This window comes from Vipera ursinii, assembly GCF_947247035.1.
Source record: "Vipera ursinii genome assembly, chromosome: 2".
Classification (NCBI taxonomy): Eukaryota; Metazoa; Chordata; class Lepidosauria; order Squamata; family Viperidae; genus Vipera; species Vipera ursinii.
The window spans coordinates 82083876-82103252 of NC_139513.1; the positions used below are offsets into that span (position 1 = coordinate 82083876).

Here is a 19377-nt window from a genome sequence, read left to right on the forward strand (position 1 = left end):
AGTGCAGTGGGTCTGCAATCTGAGAACTGCTGACTATATATAGATTACAATGTGATGACTAAAAGCATTCAGCATAATTTGCTTCTTACTCAATCCTAATTGCAGATTTGTCATTTATCATTTATGGGTGTATGGTACTGCAAGGTTAGAGACCCTCAACCCCAAGGTGTTCTCTCCCCAACCTCAAACTATTGCTGTTTTCAATGAAACATATCTGAAATCATTTGACATACTGTCCAGTGGAGGACTACTCAGCAGAAAGAATGACATGAGCATGAATCTGGAGTCATAAGTTTCTAATCCAGTGGATGGATGAAAGATTCAGAAAGGAAGAGCCCAAGCTTTGCATTAGGAACTTTTGGAGAACAGATCAAACAAGTCAAAGTGATGCCTCTAATTGTGTGATTGAAGCCCTGTTCATTTTTTACATAGAACATGCATGCAACACACAGAGAAGAAGGGTGAGTTGTTTCACCTTGCAGACAACTATCTTACATTTACAGCACCCTTAGGACTCTGGGAACCAATTTACTTATCATGAAGACAGATAAATTGGATTAAAGGAGAACTGGAAGAATGTTGGGCATTTCATAACCTTGGCGAAGTTTAGTTTTGTGTTTCTTTCAATGGAAAATTTCCACAGAAACCTCAAAGTTTGATTTTTCTTTGTGGCTTGACAGGCTTCTATCCTACATTCAAGAAATAATTGGAAACCAAATAGTTCTTTGAGGAAACTCACAAAACAGAACTGTATTATCCAGAAACAATAGTGTAATTTTATTTTTATCATTGTGTGGGTGGATAGAGTCACCATATTTTATAACCTTTTCTGAGAAAGCCGAAGTAGTGTGGATTTTTTCAAAATCCAGATTGGCACCATTCTTTCTTTCATTAAAATGCATTAGAAGCAGCACATATTGCCATTTTTACTGGGAAACATTTGATAAGACAGAAGGTATTGAATGCTTTCCGCCAGTGGAAAAAGTCACCATTGAGGGTGGGGTGGGGAAAAGACAATGTAAAATAATCTGAATGTGCCAAATGTTCGATGGCAGGAAACGAATCATTTCTTTCTCTAATAGGAAGATTCTTTTCCTTGGATTTTTCACATTATATTTTCTCCTTCAAATGTCATTTTAGCGCAAATATATCCCTAGTTGGATCAAATACATGTTGGCCATATCAGGTTAGAAAGACATCCCCTAACATCTGTACTCAGGAAGTCCTCACTTTGGTCTCAAGGCATTGCCACAGTGTGTGAAGAATTCAGATAGAAATCGTCCCTCTTGATGCATTTGGTCCTGTTTGAGAAAGCCATTTATATTTCAATGTTATGGTGTAAAATTTCTTGGAGAAAGAGCAAGATGTTGCTGTGATCCTTACATAAACAGCAGTTTCCTGTCAATTTCCTGTTTCAAGTTTCCCCACCTGTGAATAGCATCTGGCATTTGGAAAAAAACATTATATTTGTGAAGTCTTTTCATGGTGCCTATCAAGGATCTCCTGGCTATTTCTTAACAATCCATTAAAATGGGATCTCAAATGGGATATTTCTAGGAATATTAAGACTATGGCAGTTGAAGCTTCAGCCATGCTGCTCTGAGCACTTTTGCAGAATTGTATCTCCAAATTTCCTGAAAGATTTAATTCCCGTCTGAAAAAAGTCACTATTTTTTTCAGGGAGCTTCATAACTTCTTTCCAATTTCTTCTGGGGGAACTTTTGAGCTAGCTTTATTAATGACCCAGAAGGAATGAGAAGATAAGCAGAACAGACTATTAAGGACAAGGGTAGAGAAGAAAGACAGAAATAGAGATGACAGAGATGAGATACAGATAGATGGTAGATAAATAGTGTGTGTGCTTGCATGGTAATGGATGGATCAATAGAAGTGTATAGAATGCAAGCAAGTCTATAGGGTGTGTGTGAAGAGTAGAGAGAGATTATGTTAAAGGATGATCCTAAAACTGATATAAATTGGCATTTTGTTTTTCTATGAGTAATTTTACTGTAATTGGGCTATTCTATTTAATTTTTATCTTAACTTTTGTATATTGTATTTTTATTGCATTTTATTGCCCTGTACACCGCCCTGAGTCCTTCGGGAGAAGGGCGGTATAGAAATTAAATTAATAAATTAATTAATTAATAAATAATAAGCTTATCATTTCTTCAATAGCAACATTGCCTTGTCTTCAATGTTATGGGCAAGCTGTGTGTTTCTGATTTCGTTCCTCCACAAGGTGTGTTAGGAATTAAAGTCCTAACTTGGTTTGGGTGAACCATATAATATGGTTGTGTACCTTTAAGAAGAGAAATGGCCAAAGGGTGTGACTAATTCTATTCAGCATAAATGAATTTCAGATGTTAGACTTATGCTTGCTCTCTCTAGTGTTTTTTCTCTGACTGACTTGTTACTGTGTGTATTGATAATTGACTTGTAACTGGTAAGGATTTTTTGACTTTGACTTTGTTTACTCCTGAACTGTTATTTATTTATTTATTTATTTAAATTCCATTTATATCCCGCCCTTCTCCAAAGACTCAGGGCGGCTTACAAGCTTAGCAGTTTGTTACAAGCTTATTCAACTGTGATTCTTCATTACTGACCTTGGATTGAAAACTGGACTATATTTAATTGTGTTTTTGTTTTGTGTTATATTGTCTGAGTAAAAATATACAACTCAAGTTAGTTTGCTTTTTACTGTTTGCCTCTTAAAGGTCCCAGTACACTATCCTCTGTGCATTGCCAGCTTTGAATAAGGCATTCTGCACATTCTAATTTTGTTTGGCATTTTAACAAGGTGGAATCAACTATATGCTTGGTATTTGAAATTCAAACTCAGTTTTTGCTTTTAGCTTAGTTTTGGAAGGCAAATGGGCTTTCATGCTTAAACAGATATCAACAGGAGCCATTTTAAGATTAGCCAAGCTCCCCAGAGCAAACACTTTGCTCTTATATCTTTCTTCTCTGCTTCATCAGGTATTGTATAACAAGTAAAATGCCCCCTGTCTATAATTAATTAGACCAATTTTTATAATTATCTACTGCAAATTGTGGTTCTTCAAATTTGGTACTTGGAGGGCTTTAAAGGGGAATTTAGTTATTGATAGTTACTGTTCATGACTTATAGATCAATTCCAGAATTGGATTCTGTTGTGTATGTAAATAGTTAGCAATAAGCCATAAAAGATATTGCAAACACTGTGCAGCTTTGCAAGGTTTAAAGCGGGAAAATAAGGTGCAATCATTGGACGCCACAACCAAGGAGCGGGAAAACAGACTGTTTGTATTGGTTACAGTTCAAACGCTTTCTCTATAAAAGGGTTGCAACATTTGACATTTGACAGTTGACTTTGTGTATTCAATAAACTCGTTCAGTGTTAACCACTCTGAGTCCTCGTCAATTCGAACCAAACAACTGGCGACGAAGGTGGGATTGACAGAAGACCAGAGATTAGGAAGAATTGTCGTGAAGGCGGCAAAGTCTGAGCGAGTCACAGTCAACCGAGCGGCCGCGGCAGAATAGGGAAAAAATTCTCCGAATGGCGCAAATCGGGTCATTGAAGGAATTTGACCCTAACTTCCCCGAAGATTGGGAAGAATATATTGGTCAGGTCGAAGGATTCCTGTTAGTGAACGGAATCACCGACGACCGAAAAAAAGCGGCGGCACTTTTGACAATTTGCGGCACACCGGTCTACAGAGTCGCTGTCGGGCTGTGCCAGCCACAACCAGTCTCCAGCGTGCCCTATGCCGACCTCCTTGCAAAACTAAAGGTGCACTTTACTCCCCGAAGGTCCGAACTTTTTTGGCGGCGCATCTTCGAGAAGAGAAATCAGAGACCGGGGGAGTCCATACAGAAATTCGTCGCTGCCGTGAGAGAAGCCGCAGTTCGTTGCAAATACGATAATTTAGAAATTAGGATTCGGGACAGAGTTGTGCTTGGCTTACGCGATGAACAATTACAAAACAGAATAATCGCCAAACCTACTGGCGATTTACAGGAAGTGCTCGACGAACTCCTAACGTATGAGTCAACCGGGTATCGCGACCCCCCCCGCAGTAGCATGGCGACAGCACCTGAAATTAACCAAGAGGGCTATGTGGACTGCGGGGAGGTGGATCAGCAGTGGGAGGAAGAGATCGCCGAAGTCTCCAGGCGATTTGGGAAGATGGCACCCAGACAACTTAGAAGCGAAGGGCCCGAACCCGGCCGCCGGCAACAAACCGCAACACCGCAGAGACCACCGACCGGGGCACAACGACCGTGGCGGAACACCGCAACCAGACCGCGCGACAACGACACCCAGAACCGATGCGGCAGCTGTGGCGGCAACCATCCCCGCGCTTCCTGCCGATTCCGCACCGCCAAGTGTAGGGCTTGTGGCAAGACCGGCCACATCCAGGCCATCTGCAGAAACCGCGTCCGGGACTCCCGTCTGAATGAAGTCGATGTGTGGCCAGAGGGTAAGGTAACCCCCAATGCTAGTGGCAAGGAGACCCCTAGATCCCGGGCGAAATTTTCAAACCCAGGGGAGGTGGCCCGAGTCAATCGGAAAAGGCAGGGAAGAAGGCACAATTTTCCGGACGGAAAATTAAAAATCACAGTCCTTCTGCAAGGGGTTCCTTGCAGAATGGAAATCGACTCTGGGGCTTCAGTGTCGATAATTTCCACTGAAACCCTGGAAAAAATCGAACAACTAAGTGGAAAAAGAATTCCACTTAGCCCAACAAATATTCAATTAATGGACTTCCAAAAAAGTCCAATAATCGTAAAGGGAAAGACCAGCCTTAGAGTTAATTTTAAGGGATTTAAGGGGGTCTTAGATGTGGTAGTTACGGAGGGGAATAGGACTAGCTTAATAGGGCTTAATTGGTTTCCTGCCCTGGGAATTTGGATAGGGGGAATAAATTCTGTGATTAGAAATAAGACCCTCGAATCCGTCTGCAAAGAATTTGCAGACGTATTCGATGGATCTCTAGGCAAGTACAAAGGGCCCCCCATTAATTTTAACCTAGACCCCTCAGTAAATCCCATCAGGCTAAAGGCCCGGAGGGTACCTTTTGCCTTAAAAGAAAAAATCGAGGCCGAGCTCGACCGGCTTGTAGGCCTCGGAGTTTTAGAACCCGTTGAGGGCGGTTTATGGGAGACGCCGATCGTCACACCCCTCAAACCCAATGGGGATGTGAGGATCTGCGCCGACTATAAAGCGACCCTCAACATTGGAATGAAAAAGCATGCTTACCCGGTCCCGACGGTGAAGCAGGTCCTCGCCACGATCCAGGACGCCGCCATCTTCGCCAAGCTCGACTTGGCGCATGCGTACTTACAGTTGACTGTTTCCAAAGAGGCTGCAGAGGCACAAACAATTGTTACCCACAAGGGGGCGTTCCGAGTCCACAGACTGCAATTTGGGATTGCAGCTGCTCCAGGCATCTTCCAAGAAGTGATGGAGAGGACCTTAAAGGGCATACCTGGAGTATGCCCTTACTTTGATGATGTCCTAATAGCTGGAAAAGATGAAGGAATGTTAGTAGAGAGGCTGGAACAGGTACTGGGTAGATTTAGAAAGGCTGGATTAAAATTAAAAAAGGAAAAATGTAGCATAGGGGTTAAATCCACTGATTTTTTGGGGTTCAGGATTGACAAAAGCGGAGTCCACCCTACCCCTGAAAAAATTAAAGCAATAAAAGGGGCTCCTGAACCAAGGAACAAGGCTGAGCTACAGGCTTTCCTAGGCTTGGTAAATTTTTATCACACTTTTGTGCCACATAAGGCTGCCATTGCAGAACCACTGCACAGGCTTTTAGATAAGAAGACCCCTTGGCATTGGCAAGACAAGCACAAAGTGAGTTTCCAGACCTTAAAAGATATCCTTTCCAGTAGCTCAACTGTAACCCACTTTATAGAAAATAGACCAATCTACCTGGCGTGCGACGCTTCGCCTTATGGCGTTGGGGCAGTAATCAGCCATTTAGACACCCAGGGAATGCAAAGACCCATTGCTTACTACTCCCGCACACTAACCAAGGCAGAGCGGAACTATGCTCAAATTGACCGGGAAGCTTTAGCCATAGTGGCAGGAGTTAAAAAGTTCCACGACTACCTGTATGGCAGGAACTTTACAATACTGACAGACCACAAACCCCTGCTGGGACTGTTTACCACAGATAAACAGACTCCCCAAATTATGTCTCCCAGGATGCTGAGATGGTCCATTTTCCTCTCAGCATATTCATTTTCCCTCCAATACCGACCAGGTAAAGACATGGGTCATGCAGACGCTCTTAGCAGATTGCCCCTTAGCACAACAGAGGAGGACCCTGCCCCAGTGGGACAAGTAATGTCCCTACAAGATATTCCTGATCTGCCCCTAACTGCTAAAGACATAGCTGAGGCAACCAATAAGGACCCCATCTTAAGGAGAGTAATGGCCTGGGTCATGAGCGGTTGGCCCAACGCCAACCCAGACGTAAAATACAGTCCATTTTTCCGAAGGAAGGATGAACTATCAGTTCATATGGGTTGCTTACTTTGGGGAACTCGTGTAGTAATCCCAGGAATCCACAAATCAGCTATTCTATTTGAATTGCATGAGGGACACCCTGGAATAGTAAGGATGAAGGCCCTAGCTAGGAGTCACTTGTGGTGGCCAGGATTGGACCAAGACATTGAGGAATGCGTTGCCAATTGCCATCTATGCCAACGTTCCAGGCCTGAACAACAACACATCCGCACACATAAATGGGAGCTAGCTAGGAATCCTTGGTCCAGGATTCATATTGACTTCGCTGGACCTTTCCAGGGGTTAACGTTCCTTGTAGTGGTCGACAGCTACTCTAGATGGCTAGAAGTAGTACCGGTCAGTTCAGTAACAGCAGCCAGAACAATACAGGCATTAAGGGGCCTCTTTGCCACTCATGGGTTGCCGGATTTAATAGTGTCTGATAACGGGCCACAATTCACATCTATTGAATTTCAGGATTTCCTCAAGGCCAACTCGATTAAGCATAAGACTTCTGCACCCTTCCACCCCTCCACCAACGGATTGGCTGAAAGGAACGTGAGGACCACGAAGGACGCGCTTAAAAGAATCATTCGAGGTGACTGGCATCAGAGACTAGCTGAGTTCTTGTTGGCTCAACACACAACCCCGTGTTCGGCTACAGGGAAAAGTCCAGCCGAAATGAGGTGGGGAAGAAAAATCTTGACCAAGTTGGACAGACTACACCCCGACCGACTCCAACCAAACATTGAATTAGACATTCCTAACAGAACATTTGAAGTGGGGGACTTGATTTGGGCCAGGAACTACGCCCAAGGGGATAAATGGATTCCTGGGGTGGTAACTGAAATCTTGGGTCCCCTATCATACATCATTGAGGGGGAAGGGAATAGGGTCTGTAAAAGACACATAGACCAGCTGAGGAAAAGATCTAGTGGGTGTGTGCCAGCTGAGGGGGACCAAAGCTCAGTTAGGGCAAACAGTACTGATAACATTAGGCCTGAAAGCGGTGTAGTGGTGGGGCAAGATGACATATTTCCTGATGCCCATCAACAACAATTCAGTCCAATTGATTGGGAAATACCCCTGCGAAGTAGGCCAGTGACAACTGAATCCCAAACACAACCTAATACACAAGGCAGTACATCTGAAGCCAGTAACCCTGAGCCCAGGTCTAGTAGTAACCAGCATAGTAACCAGCAGCCAAGCAGTCAACCAGGAAGTAGGGTCCCTAGCAGCCAAAGTAACAGATACCCTTCTAGAATACATAGGCCACCAAAATACCTAATGGACTTTGTAAAGAAATGACACCAACTGGGGGGTAAGGGGTGTTGTGTATGTAAATAGTTAGCAATAAGCCATAAAAGATATTGCAAACACTGTGCAGCTTTGCAAGGTTTAAAGCGGGAAAATAAGGTGCAATCATTGGACGCCACAACCAAGGAGCGGGAAAACAGACTGTTTGTATTGGTTACAGTTCAAACGCTTTCTCTATAAAAGGGTTGCAACATTTGACATTTGACAGTTGACTTTGTGTATTCAATAAACTCGTTCAGTGTTAACCACTCTGAGTCCTCGTCAATTCGAACCAAACAGATTCAGAATGCTCTAAAATCTTTGATAAATAAAAGGAGAATTACTGTGCATGATCCAGCACTACACACCTTATAACAATAAAAATGTCAAAAGAAATTAAATACCTAAAGCCAAATAATAATGCTACAACAATCAAGTAAAATCAGTTAAATAACATCTGTACCAAATATCAAAACATTAGATATTAGATAGAATAATGGTTGCCAGTTTAGTGTACAAGTAGCCCTCGACTTATGCCCATGATTGAGTCCAGAATTTCATTTGTAAATTGTCGCCATTGTAAGTTGAGACATCACATGACTGGTATCAAAGTTGCAATCGTTGTTTACAATGGTTGTTACGTAAACACTGCAGTCATTAAGCAGATGCTGCAGTCATCAAACAAATCTATTTTCCCCAATGAGTGTTTTGTCAGAAACTGGAATAAACACTAGAAACTGGCACAAAAGTCTCAAATTGTGATCACACGACTACAAACATCCATGAAGTGAGTTGGTTGCCATATGCCAAAGATGTGATCACAAGATCGCGGGTGTTTGTGTGGCTGTCATAACTCTGAAAATGGGTCATAAGTAGCTCTGGGGAGGTTCATCATAATTTCAAACAGAGTGATGGAAAGTGCTGCTGGAAAATGAGTAAGAGAAATGTTTCTTGTACAAACTGCTTCCTAGGGAGGAGACAGCACATTCCAGATGTAGGCCCAAAACAAGAGAATGTGTGATCCTGAACTAGATGGGAAAGGGAAGAAAAGGATCACGACTCTCCTAGGGTATATCTATTATGTTGGAAGGTTATGGCTTTAGTCTGGCAAGATTCTGTCTATTAGGTTTAAGCTAATAAAGAACTGGACTTGATTGGCTCTCAATGGACATTAAATGACTGGTTGCAAGTTGAGGACTATCTGTAGTGCCAGAGAGTCAGTTTGATATAGTGATTAAGGTACCAGGCTATAAACTAGGGGACATAAGGTCTACTCCCATTTTAGGCATGTAAATATATGTGGGAGTTTGAGCCAGTCCTCTATCTCAGCCTTAGGAAACCGGCAATGAAAAACCACTTCCAAAAAAAAACTTGCAAGGAAATTGCAGGGACTTGTCTAAACAGTGGCATTGTTTCTTGAAGATCCCACTAGTAAGCTGGAAACACTCTTAATACAGACTATCATGTTTGTCTTTTGATAGGGTTGTGGACTTCCATAAAGAACAGGTTCATGCAGTTGAGGTCCTCCTGGACTCATGGTTTCTGATCAAGGAATAGGTAGAAGCCATGCCCAGGAGGGCTTTTGCCTAGTTTTGACGGGCTCTTCAGTTGTAACCTTACCTGAAATAAGATGCTCTGAGGACAGTCACACATGCTCTTGTCATGTCCTAATCCGGTTATTATAATCGCGGTACATGGGGCTGCTCTGTGGGCTTTTTGACCAGTTGCAACACTACTGCATTATACCACTGCAGCAGAAATTGAAATAGTTGCCAGTGCAATTTAAGGTGTTGGCTGCTACCTGTAAAGCCCTGTAAGGGGTTGTCTTCTTAGCAGCATTTCTGCTTTCTGGGGCTGAAAGAACTGACTGGCCCAAGTCATCCAGCTGGCTTTGTGGCTAAGGCAGGACTAGAACACCAAAATTCCTAGTTTCCAGTCTGACACCTTAACGATTACACCAAACTGACTCTTGGGAAGCAGGAGGGGGATGTTGTAAAAAGGATCAGCTCTGGGTGGCAAATATGCTAGGTATACCACTGTTTGGCCAAACCTCTCACATATATTTTGTTTTCATTCCTGCAGAGGTGCTTTCTCCATTGTCAGGAGGTGTGTGAAAGTGCTGTCAGGACAAGAATATGCTGCCAAGATAATAAACACCAAAAAGCTTTCTGCTCGCGGTAAGTGCTGTCTGGCCCTAATACTAGAATTTTTTTAACCTGGACTACATTACTAGTATGAACAGCATTTGTAATGCATTATGTATTTTATTTATTTGGGGTGCAACTTTGCTTGAAACATGTTGCAAGAAAGAAGTCATACATGCTGATCTATCTATATGCACCTTGTGCTCATGTGCACACATATTAGAAATATAGAATTATCGGACTGGAAGGAACATTGGAGGTCTTCTAGTCTAACCCCTGCTCAAATCAGGAGCCTTATACCATACCAGTCAAATGGTTGTCTAGTCTGTTTTTGAAAACCTCCAGTGATGGAGCACCCACAACCCCAGGAGGCAAGTTATTCCATTGATTGTTCTCGCTGTCAGAAAAATTCTCCTTACCCCCCCCTCTCTCTCTCTCTCTCACACACACACACACACACACACAGAGAGAGAGAGAGAGAGAGAGAGAGAGAGAGAGAGAGAGAGAGAGAGAGAGAGAGAGTGTATTGCACTCATACATACCAACAGACTAATGTGCAGGACCAGAAATAAATATTTTGAGATACCTCATAAACTAGATGTTTTACAGCGTTGCCTAGAAAGTCTACTTTCTCACAACAATGGACCATGATGAAGCACACATGCAAGCAATTATATATGATTGAGAGCAGTAATTCCGACCTACTTTACTTTTCTACAACCTTCTCCCCTACCTGTTCTAAACCACATTGTAAAATATTGAAGCTTTTTGTATATGTTTATGTGTGCATGTGCAGACACATCTCCAAGTCAATCCTGGCAACTGCTTGGACAAGATTGCAGTTTTCTTGGCAAAATTTTTTGAAGTGATTTGCCATATGCTTCTTCCTAGAGCTGAGAGAGTCCAGCCCAAAGTCACTCAGATGACTTCATGCCTAAGGCAGGCAGGAATTCAAAGTCTCCTGATTTGTAGTCTGAAACCATCATTCCAGATTGTGTCTCAGTAACATAAAAGCAATCTCTATTTTCTGCTATGTCCCCATAATGTTGTCTTTTGCTTCATTTCCAGGCCATGAGTGACATTTAAACAACATCAGTGTTTAGTAGTAGTTTATTGATACAGTTATACTGCTAAGCTTGTAAGCCGCCCTGAGTCTTCGGAGAAGGGCGGGATATAAATGAAATAAAAAATTAAATTAAAAAAATTAAATTGATACTGTGTAAGAACAGCCTTGAGGTGTATAAATACGTTAGTCTATGCCACTTGTTAGCATGAAAGAAAGTCAGGTCCCTGGTAGCGCCTGGGCACAGAGGTGAAAAATGCAGGATAGGAATTAATAGGAATTAAAAACTGGGGTTTTTTAAGAAGAGACTGGACAGCCATTTGTCTGAAATGTTATAGGGTTTCCTGCTTGAGCAGGGGGTTGGACTAGATGACCTCCAAGATCCCTTCCTCCTCCTCCTCCTCCTCCTCCTCCTCCTCCTTCTTCTTCAGAAAAAAATGATACTTGCACACTTTTTAAAAAAAGTATGGACATTGATTCCTAGCTTTTCCAAGCATATAACTTTTTTATGACTTTTCCAAAATATATTTTGCTTTTATCATTTGGAAAACAAATTACTGCCCTTAATACCAGTGCTTTTCATTGTTGAAGAGTAGCATGTGTCAAAGGCTGCATTGCACAGAATAGGGACGGGATGAACATCAAAACTAAATGTGCATTCATTTCATTCACATCGTCACTTCTCTCATTTAAATGCAGAAAATTTGACTGTTATCCAGTCGTGTATTTAATTTTTTTCTTGGGCACACAATAATTTATTTATGCAATTTATTTGTAAGATTTTTTTATCAGTCCTAATAGCAATAGGTGCTTTGGGTGCAATTCCAAAAGATCTAGAACACCACTCGAACACCATCGGCATTGACAAAACATCAGTCAACTGCAAAAGGAAGTTTTACTTGGAACAATTTGCATCCTGCAAAAGTACCTTTAACACCATAAGACAATAACATCTACCTATCCCAGGTCCTTGGGAAGGATTCAATAGGTGGACAAAAATGCCAGATTCAATATAAACACCTGGCTGACCAGCTACAATAATAACATCCTGCAATGGGTAGATGTTATAAGTATTGACCTTTAATATTATTAAATTCTTCTGTATCTAGAGAAAATGGACTGGGCTCTGTCTCTTTCCATATTCACATAGCGCAGGGGTAGGCAACCTTGGCTCTTTTATGATTTGTGGACTTCAACTCCCAGAATTCCTGAGTCAGCATGGCTAGTTGAGGAATTCTGGGTTTTCAAGCCCACAATCATAAAAGAGCCAAGGTTGCCTACCCCTGACATAGCGTGTTGATATCCATGAAGAGCCTCCACTTGAGTGTATTGCTTTTACATTTAGGCACTGCAACTCTCAGTCCTATTCAAGGTCCTCCCAGCAGCAAAAGGGAGGTCAGCTCCTTCAGCCATATCCTCCTTTAATATTATTCCTTACTCTATGGTTTCCTTCCTGCATCTTTTAATTTGATTTTGTTCTTGTGTATCCTCAAGAATGTTTGTTCTTGCCATAAAGCTGAATTGGCAGGCTTGGAGCATATGTCTGTCCAGAGGATTTTATTAAGTAACCTCTACCTATTCTAGGTCATTGGGAAGGTGGACAGATATGCCAAATCTATTCTAAACAACTGGCTGATTATCCACAAAAAGACTACTTTACTGGTGGGACCTAGCCATGTTAGTATAAACCATTGGGAATAGGCGATTCCAAAAATAGTCTGGCCTATTTCCATGTAGGGCCATAAAAGTGATAACCAGCAATTTTAATTGCAGTCAGAAGGCACTGGGAACTAAGGCAGCTCACATAACAGCAAGGTTAGATGGATGCACTTTGGTGTGTCCAGTACGACATGTCCCACTGCATTCTAGACCAACTGAAGCTCTGAATGCTCTTCAGAAACAGTGCTATATAAAGTGTGTTTCAGTAGTTCAAATGAGAACTAATTAAGCCATGAGTGATGTGAACAATGTCTTCCAACCTAGAAACAGGTATAACTATTGCAAAAAACTGTAATTGCGTGGAGGCCTTTCCAGTTATAGTTGCCACCTGCTAATCAAGCTGTAATACGAGTGCAGAGTATGTTATCCCATCCAAAGTTAATGATATAAATTGCTAAATGCAATGGGCCCTAAAACCCACAGCCACTTGGTCTTGTCAGGATTGAGCTGAAATGGTTCTTCCCCATCCAGACCCCCGTAGCTATCATGCACTGGGAAATCATACTGATAGTGTTACTTGGCTGGCCTTCGGGAGTGAGGAATAACCAAGTATCATCCACATACTGATGATATTCAGTCAGCAGTTTCATGTAAATATTAAATAGGATGGAAGAAAGAATTAAGACTTGTGGCATCCTACAAAGCAGAGCTCCTCTTAGCAATACCAGAAGAAACTGACATTAAAAGAAGGAGGACAACCCAACTCTCAACCCTCTTAGCTGTTCCAGAAGGGTATCATGATCAATGATTATGAAATGGCCCTTTGGAGAAGCAAGTCCACCACCTTTTCAAGAATCTTCCCCCAAAAGAGAATTTGAGTGAAAATGACCTCTGGGGCAGGGGATGGATCCAGAGATGACCTCTTGAGGAAGGGGCAGACCACCACCTCCTTTAAGCAATGAAACCATCCCCTCCTACTACTATTGCCCTGTGGACACAAGGTGAGCCTGTTCAAGTACAGTAAAGATTTGGGAAGGACATTTTGAACTCTCTTAGAATTTCACCCACAAAGCATTTTGAAGCTATGCATAATCTAAGGCTCTAAAAAACACCTAGAAAATTCCTTTCCAACCTTTCTCAAAATGCCAGGGATGCTTATTCCCCCCCACCTCTTTTCTGATCTTCACCTAATTCTTGCTCCAATTTTTCTGTCCTTCGCACAATTTCTCAGACAAAATCGAGCAGTTGATAAAGAGCATTTTATAAGATGCCACTATCACTGCCTCTACTTTCTTTCTATGGCAGGTTCCATACAAGTTCTAGAGCCACAAAACTTCAAGAACCTGAATGAATGTAGCAACATATTTTAGCCAATGAGTGGGAGACTGTGGATAGGAATAAAACACAAAATGCAAACACTTCTTCCCTTAAACTCCCAAAACTAAAAGCAAGCCTTGAAATATGCTTCTTTAGCGGAAAAGTTTGCAGGGTTTAAAGGATGAGAATGGGAGTGGGAACACATTGGGAAGCAAATTGCTAACATTCCTACACAACTCCATTCCCAAACATTCCAAAATTAAGCCATTTGGACAGATTGGGGGTAGGTTACAAGTGGGAAATTGTGGGAATTTAAGAGTTGGGAGCTTTTTCAAGGCAATTCACTATTATTTCACTGAAGCTTGGACAGTGATGACTTTAATGTAAGCAATTAGGCCTTTGGCCAAGCTGTACTGAAATTATGCTTTAGGTCACAATATGAAACCTTTTTGATTTGAGGTTTGGAGATTGGTCCCCAAAATTGAGAAGGCCTGGAGGAAGTGAGGGTGGCTAAGAGAAATAGTACATTAGGTTAAATTAACTGAAAATAAGTAATGTATTTATTCTCCATAGCTTCCATATTTTTCTTTGGCTGTCACATCTTAATGTTTCAGTTCTATTTTGGAGCTGCATTCAAGACATGGAGAGGGAGAGTTTCTGCCTTAGATTCATGCAGAATAACTTATTTATTTTTTATTTATTTTAATCCCATTTATATCCCGCCCTTCTCCGAAGACTTAGGGCGGCTTACAATCTAAGCACAAATCAATGTGCTTAGCAATAGCCTTCATTCTATGTATATGCCTACTTATTATTAGGGCTTTCGCCCCCCCCCCCAAGCGGCATTATTACAAAGTCAGCTTAATTGCCCCCAACAATCTGAGTCCTCATTTTACCTACCTTGGAAGGATGGAAGGCTGAGTCAACCTTGAGCCTGGTGGGATGTGAACCTGCACTAATTGCAGGCAGCTGGTGTTACTTAAGGAGGCATTAGCCCACTACTCCACCAAGGCTCTTATCCCACATTGCCTTTTCATAATCTTTTATGGCATAAGAAACGGAAATATTTTATTTTGCGGGGGGGATTAAAAATCAGCCAACTATTTAGTTTTTGCCACTCCAAAGTAACTTTTTATTTGATCATGATTCAGTTCAATATCCAATTTGCTAAATCACCCAAACTTTTAAAACTATTTGTTCTAATGAGAATAGCCTTCGGAATCATCACTTTTCTGCCTTCTTGTCTGTGAAAAGGTGCTCTTTTCCTGGTTTCTCCCATACCTTTTAAAGAAGTTAAAATGAAGGGTGTTTTCACACATCACCTCTGAATATTTACTGCAATATTCTTGATAGTGTGGCAGAAAAACAAAGAATATTTGTAGTGTGAGAATAAGTATTCTCGCAATGTAAGTTTTACATTTGCATTAGAAAGCTAGCTTTAAAGAGCTACTTTAGGTCTCAAGTATGAAAACATCCCTAGACGTCTCCCCCTAGCATTATACAAATGTGCGCTGACTGAAGATCTTTCCCCACTTGTCTCTAACCATAGCATTAACTTGTCCTTGCAAGGATTTATTCTGCAGTGACGCCTTGATACTGCTTTTGTCTTATCTCTAATCTACAAATGTTATAAGTGGAATCTCCCATAACTTCACTTGGAGTTAAAGTAGCGTTTCCCCCCTTATTTTGCCCTGCAAGTCTTAAGTGTTCTCAAGCTGTTCAGTTTCGTCACTCCTTGTCTTGGAAAAAAGTCAGCTGGCTGGCAGTGAATGGGAACGGAAACAACTGTGGCAGGAAAGAGATTGGCAAAGGGATCGGGAAAATGACATACTAAGATACTTTTATGATGACCTACCCTTGGATTTTATTTTGATTTAGCAGTGGGGAATCAGTCAACCGTCAGAGTTCACACCAGACATGGCAATAAATATTAGTACTCAAGATACGTAAGTCCATATTCAGAAAGTGGCTTAAAGCAGAGACACATTGTGATTAGATAAACGCTTTAGGGCAGACCAAGAAGGAGAAACATGCGGAGAAGATTTGCCTACTGCAGAATGCAGAAACTGAGACTCTTGTTTGTCTGCTCTAGGCCTTTTTCTCCCATCATTTGTGTCAAGGAATTTTTGACCAGGGTTAAAACATCTGCTCAGTGTGTTTACACAATAATTCATAATGGTTGGGTTTGGCCTGAGAAACATTGCTTCAGTCCTTACACCTCCTGATGGGATCTCAAGGAAGTTTGTCTTCCACTCCATATGCAAAAAGATTCATTTTCAATCTCTGCTATCTCCAGTTAAACACTTCTATGTCGAGCAACCACTGATTTTCTGACTGGGGTTGGTGGGAGCTGTAGTCCAATACATCTATAAGATGCTATAAGACAGGGAACTCCAAACCGGGGAACTTTAAGCGTGTTGGTTGCGGAATTCTGGGAGTTGAAATCTTAAAGTTGCCAAGTTTGGAGGCCCGGTTTAAGGAAAGGCAATCTAGAGCAGACATGTCAAACACAAGGCCCGGGGGCCGGATCTGGCCCGCAAAGTGGTTTCATGTGGCCCGCGAAACCATCCTGGAAACAGTGAGGGAACGGCCCCCACTGCCTTGGCCCTGGTCCAGAGACCCTCCTTCTGCCAGAGACCCTCAGATCTGCCCCACTCCTGCCCAGGCCCCCATAGGGAACCCTTGATGCAAACGATGTAGAGCTGGCCACGCCCACCCAGTAGGCCATACGCACTCTAGCCACGCCCACCCACTAGGCCACACCCACCCTGGCCATACCCACCCGGCCCCCTGAGGGCAACCGCAATGCTGATGCGGCCCTCAGTGAAATTGAGTTTGACAGCCCTGATCTAGAGAGTCACGGCCAGTCAGGGTTTTTTAGGTAGACAAATCATTGAGATGCTTCAAAGAAGGCTTCATAGGCTTTTCTCTCCTCTTTTCCATTTTGCGAACTGAGAGGAATAGGGTTTCTGTATTTTCTTAAAGAATGGATGGTCAGTCAAATAAGGGTGCTCCCCCAGTCATCCAAAAATCTTTCTTTCAGTTCAGGATGGTTTACCATTGCCTCTGGAAAACAAAGCAACTATATTTCCTAGTCTTATTTTTAAAAGTTGCGAAACAGGTTAATTTTAAGGCAGTGATAGAAACGTCTAAAGGGAAAGGGATGCAGCAGCAATGAAACAGATTTTGTTTGCCTGGAGACGAATAAGCAGAGAGAGAGAAACATAATTCTTAGTCAAGGTGTAGTGCCTCAGGCTTCAGCTGTGTCACAGAGGGTTGCCTGGAAAGCACAGCTGCCATTCAGGTGAGGGGAAACCCAAGAGACAGGGCCAGATTGTGCACAATGAACTGCAAAAGGCAGCGGGGGAAAACCGGAGGATAAAAAAAAAACCCCATTTCTAAAAGAACTGCTTCTCTCATCCCCCCTCACCTCACCCGCGAAAGATCTATGTTATTAACAGCCGCAATAATCTTTTCTTTGCACATGAACTCAGCCAAATTTCAGACAGACCAATGAAACTGTGCAAGAGTGAAAGGAAATTCTTTGATATTAGAGTGGTGATTTTTTTGTTAAAAAAAGAACCATATGGCCTTTAATCTTCCTTATTGTTTGCAGACAATTTCTTGATTTGTTTTTTTAAAGCAGACACTGAACTGTACTTTGCTCCCAAATCTGCCAAGCTAGGAAAGAATTGATACAGGAGGATTGATTTGGGGACTAGAAGAGGGAGCAGTGTTTCCTTACTATCAAGCATGTGTTTGAGTGACTAACAACAAAAATGCATCTGCAAATTACACATGAGACCATTGAACTGGGAAAAAGCTGTGTCAGATTAGAGGAGTGAGAAAATAATTAAAATTTATTAGCAAAGAATTCAGGAGGCAGAGGTACCAGGTCATGTCTGCACTCAGAGAAGATCACTTATAGCAAGGTAACTTTAATTTAAATAATTTATATCCCAGCTTTATTAATTTTAAAAATAATTTAAGGCAGCAAATATATCCAATACATCTTCCTCCTCCTATTTTCTGCACAACAATAACCCTGTGAGGTGGGTAGGGCTCAAGAGAGAATGACTGGCTCAAAGTTACCCAGCTGGCTTTTATGGCTAAGGAAACACTCACAGTATTGCTTTCTAGCCTGGTGCCTTAACCACTAAACCAAACTGGATCTCTAATTAACATAGTGAACTGGCCTGATGAGAGATAACAACATCTGAAAAATCTGAAACTTGGTAGGCAGTAGATAATTTGTGAGCTAGGAACGTATAAATGAAGGCGGGACAGAAATACTTTCAAGCCCCCTCTTGATTCTGCCTGCTATGGGGGATCACTAAATCCAGCTGTAAATCCAGCAGACTAGAGGACTTCTCTAAGCTTTCACCATTCTAGCCAGGTTCTTTCCATTGCATGTCTACCACTGGATCTTTTATTGTGGGCATTCAGGTCTTTGGCTGTTTTCTTCACAAAAAGACTGGCAGAGGGAGGGGGCTGACTCAAACTAGCAGGAGCTGCCAACTTAAGGTGAAGAGTGGCATATATTTCCAAGTGAGCCATCTTTTTGTGGGGGTGAGTAGAGGAAGATACTCAGTTGGGCATGGATAAAGCCAGCAGCCATTTTGCTTTCACCCTTCTTACCCCACAACCCAAAGAGATGGTGAAGGCTGATCTTGTTCAGTCTTTTTCAGGGATGCTTTAATTTGGATTCCAGCCTTAAGGAGGGGATCAGACTTAAAGCCTATACTGTGACTCTGTTCTTTTTTTTTCATCTAGAAGCATTATGTGGTTTTGTCAACATCATTGTCTGGTTCAATGCTAAATAAATAATTTAAATAATAACCTGTTAAAGTGAACTCCATTAAGGGCAAGACACGGATAATTAAAATGATAAATTATTGATATGTACATACAAACACCAAAAAAAATCTGAAGGGAGAATACAGAACTTGATTTAGAATAATATCTAAACTAAAAATGAGGGCTGAAATGATAAGGGAGTGGGTGGAAAGATGGCTCTGCCTAAGGAAACTATTGTAATATGCAAGATCAACAATGGCTTTAAATGAAACAATTTCAGGAGGAGGAGCAGGGCACATATACTGTAAATGGACTACAATGGAAAAAAGAGAAATGGGGGAGGGGAAAGGACCATGAAGTAAGATCAAAATTTGTTAAAATAATAAATTGTGGAAAATGAAGTTGTCACAAAAGAACAGAAATTACAATCTGCCATCAGGAATGTAAACCTATTTAAAAGGTTCAAGAGAAGGTCCAGATTCCAAATTTGATTTGGGGGTGTTTTAATAAGAACTGCATTTTGGTTTAAAGAACCACAGAGCCTTGCAGTTCAATTCAGAAATCCACCAACTCATCTTTATATGAAGCCCAT

At 41.8% G+C, this 19377-nt stretch overlaps 1 protein-coding gene across 1 annotated transcript in view; it reads left to right on the top strand.

Moving 5' to 3' along the window:
- CAMK2A (calcium/calmodulin dependent protein kinase II alpha) overlaps nucleotides 1-19377 on the top strand; it is a gene marked incomplete at its 5' end in the record, with an annotated part of 163740 nt that overhangs the window by 33018 nt on the left and 111345 nt on the right. Inside the window, one exon of the mRNA XM_083351103.1 lies at nucleotides 9888-9982. Within this exon, the coding sequence (XP_083207229.1) occupies nucleotides 9888-9982 (95 nt within the window). The remainder of the gene's footprint in view (nucleotides 1-9887; nucleotides 9983-19377) is intronic.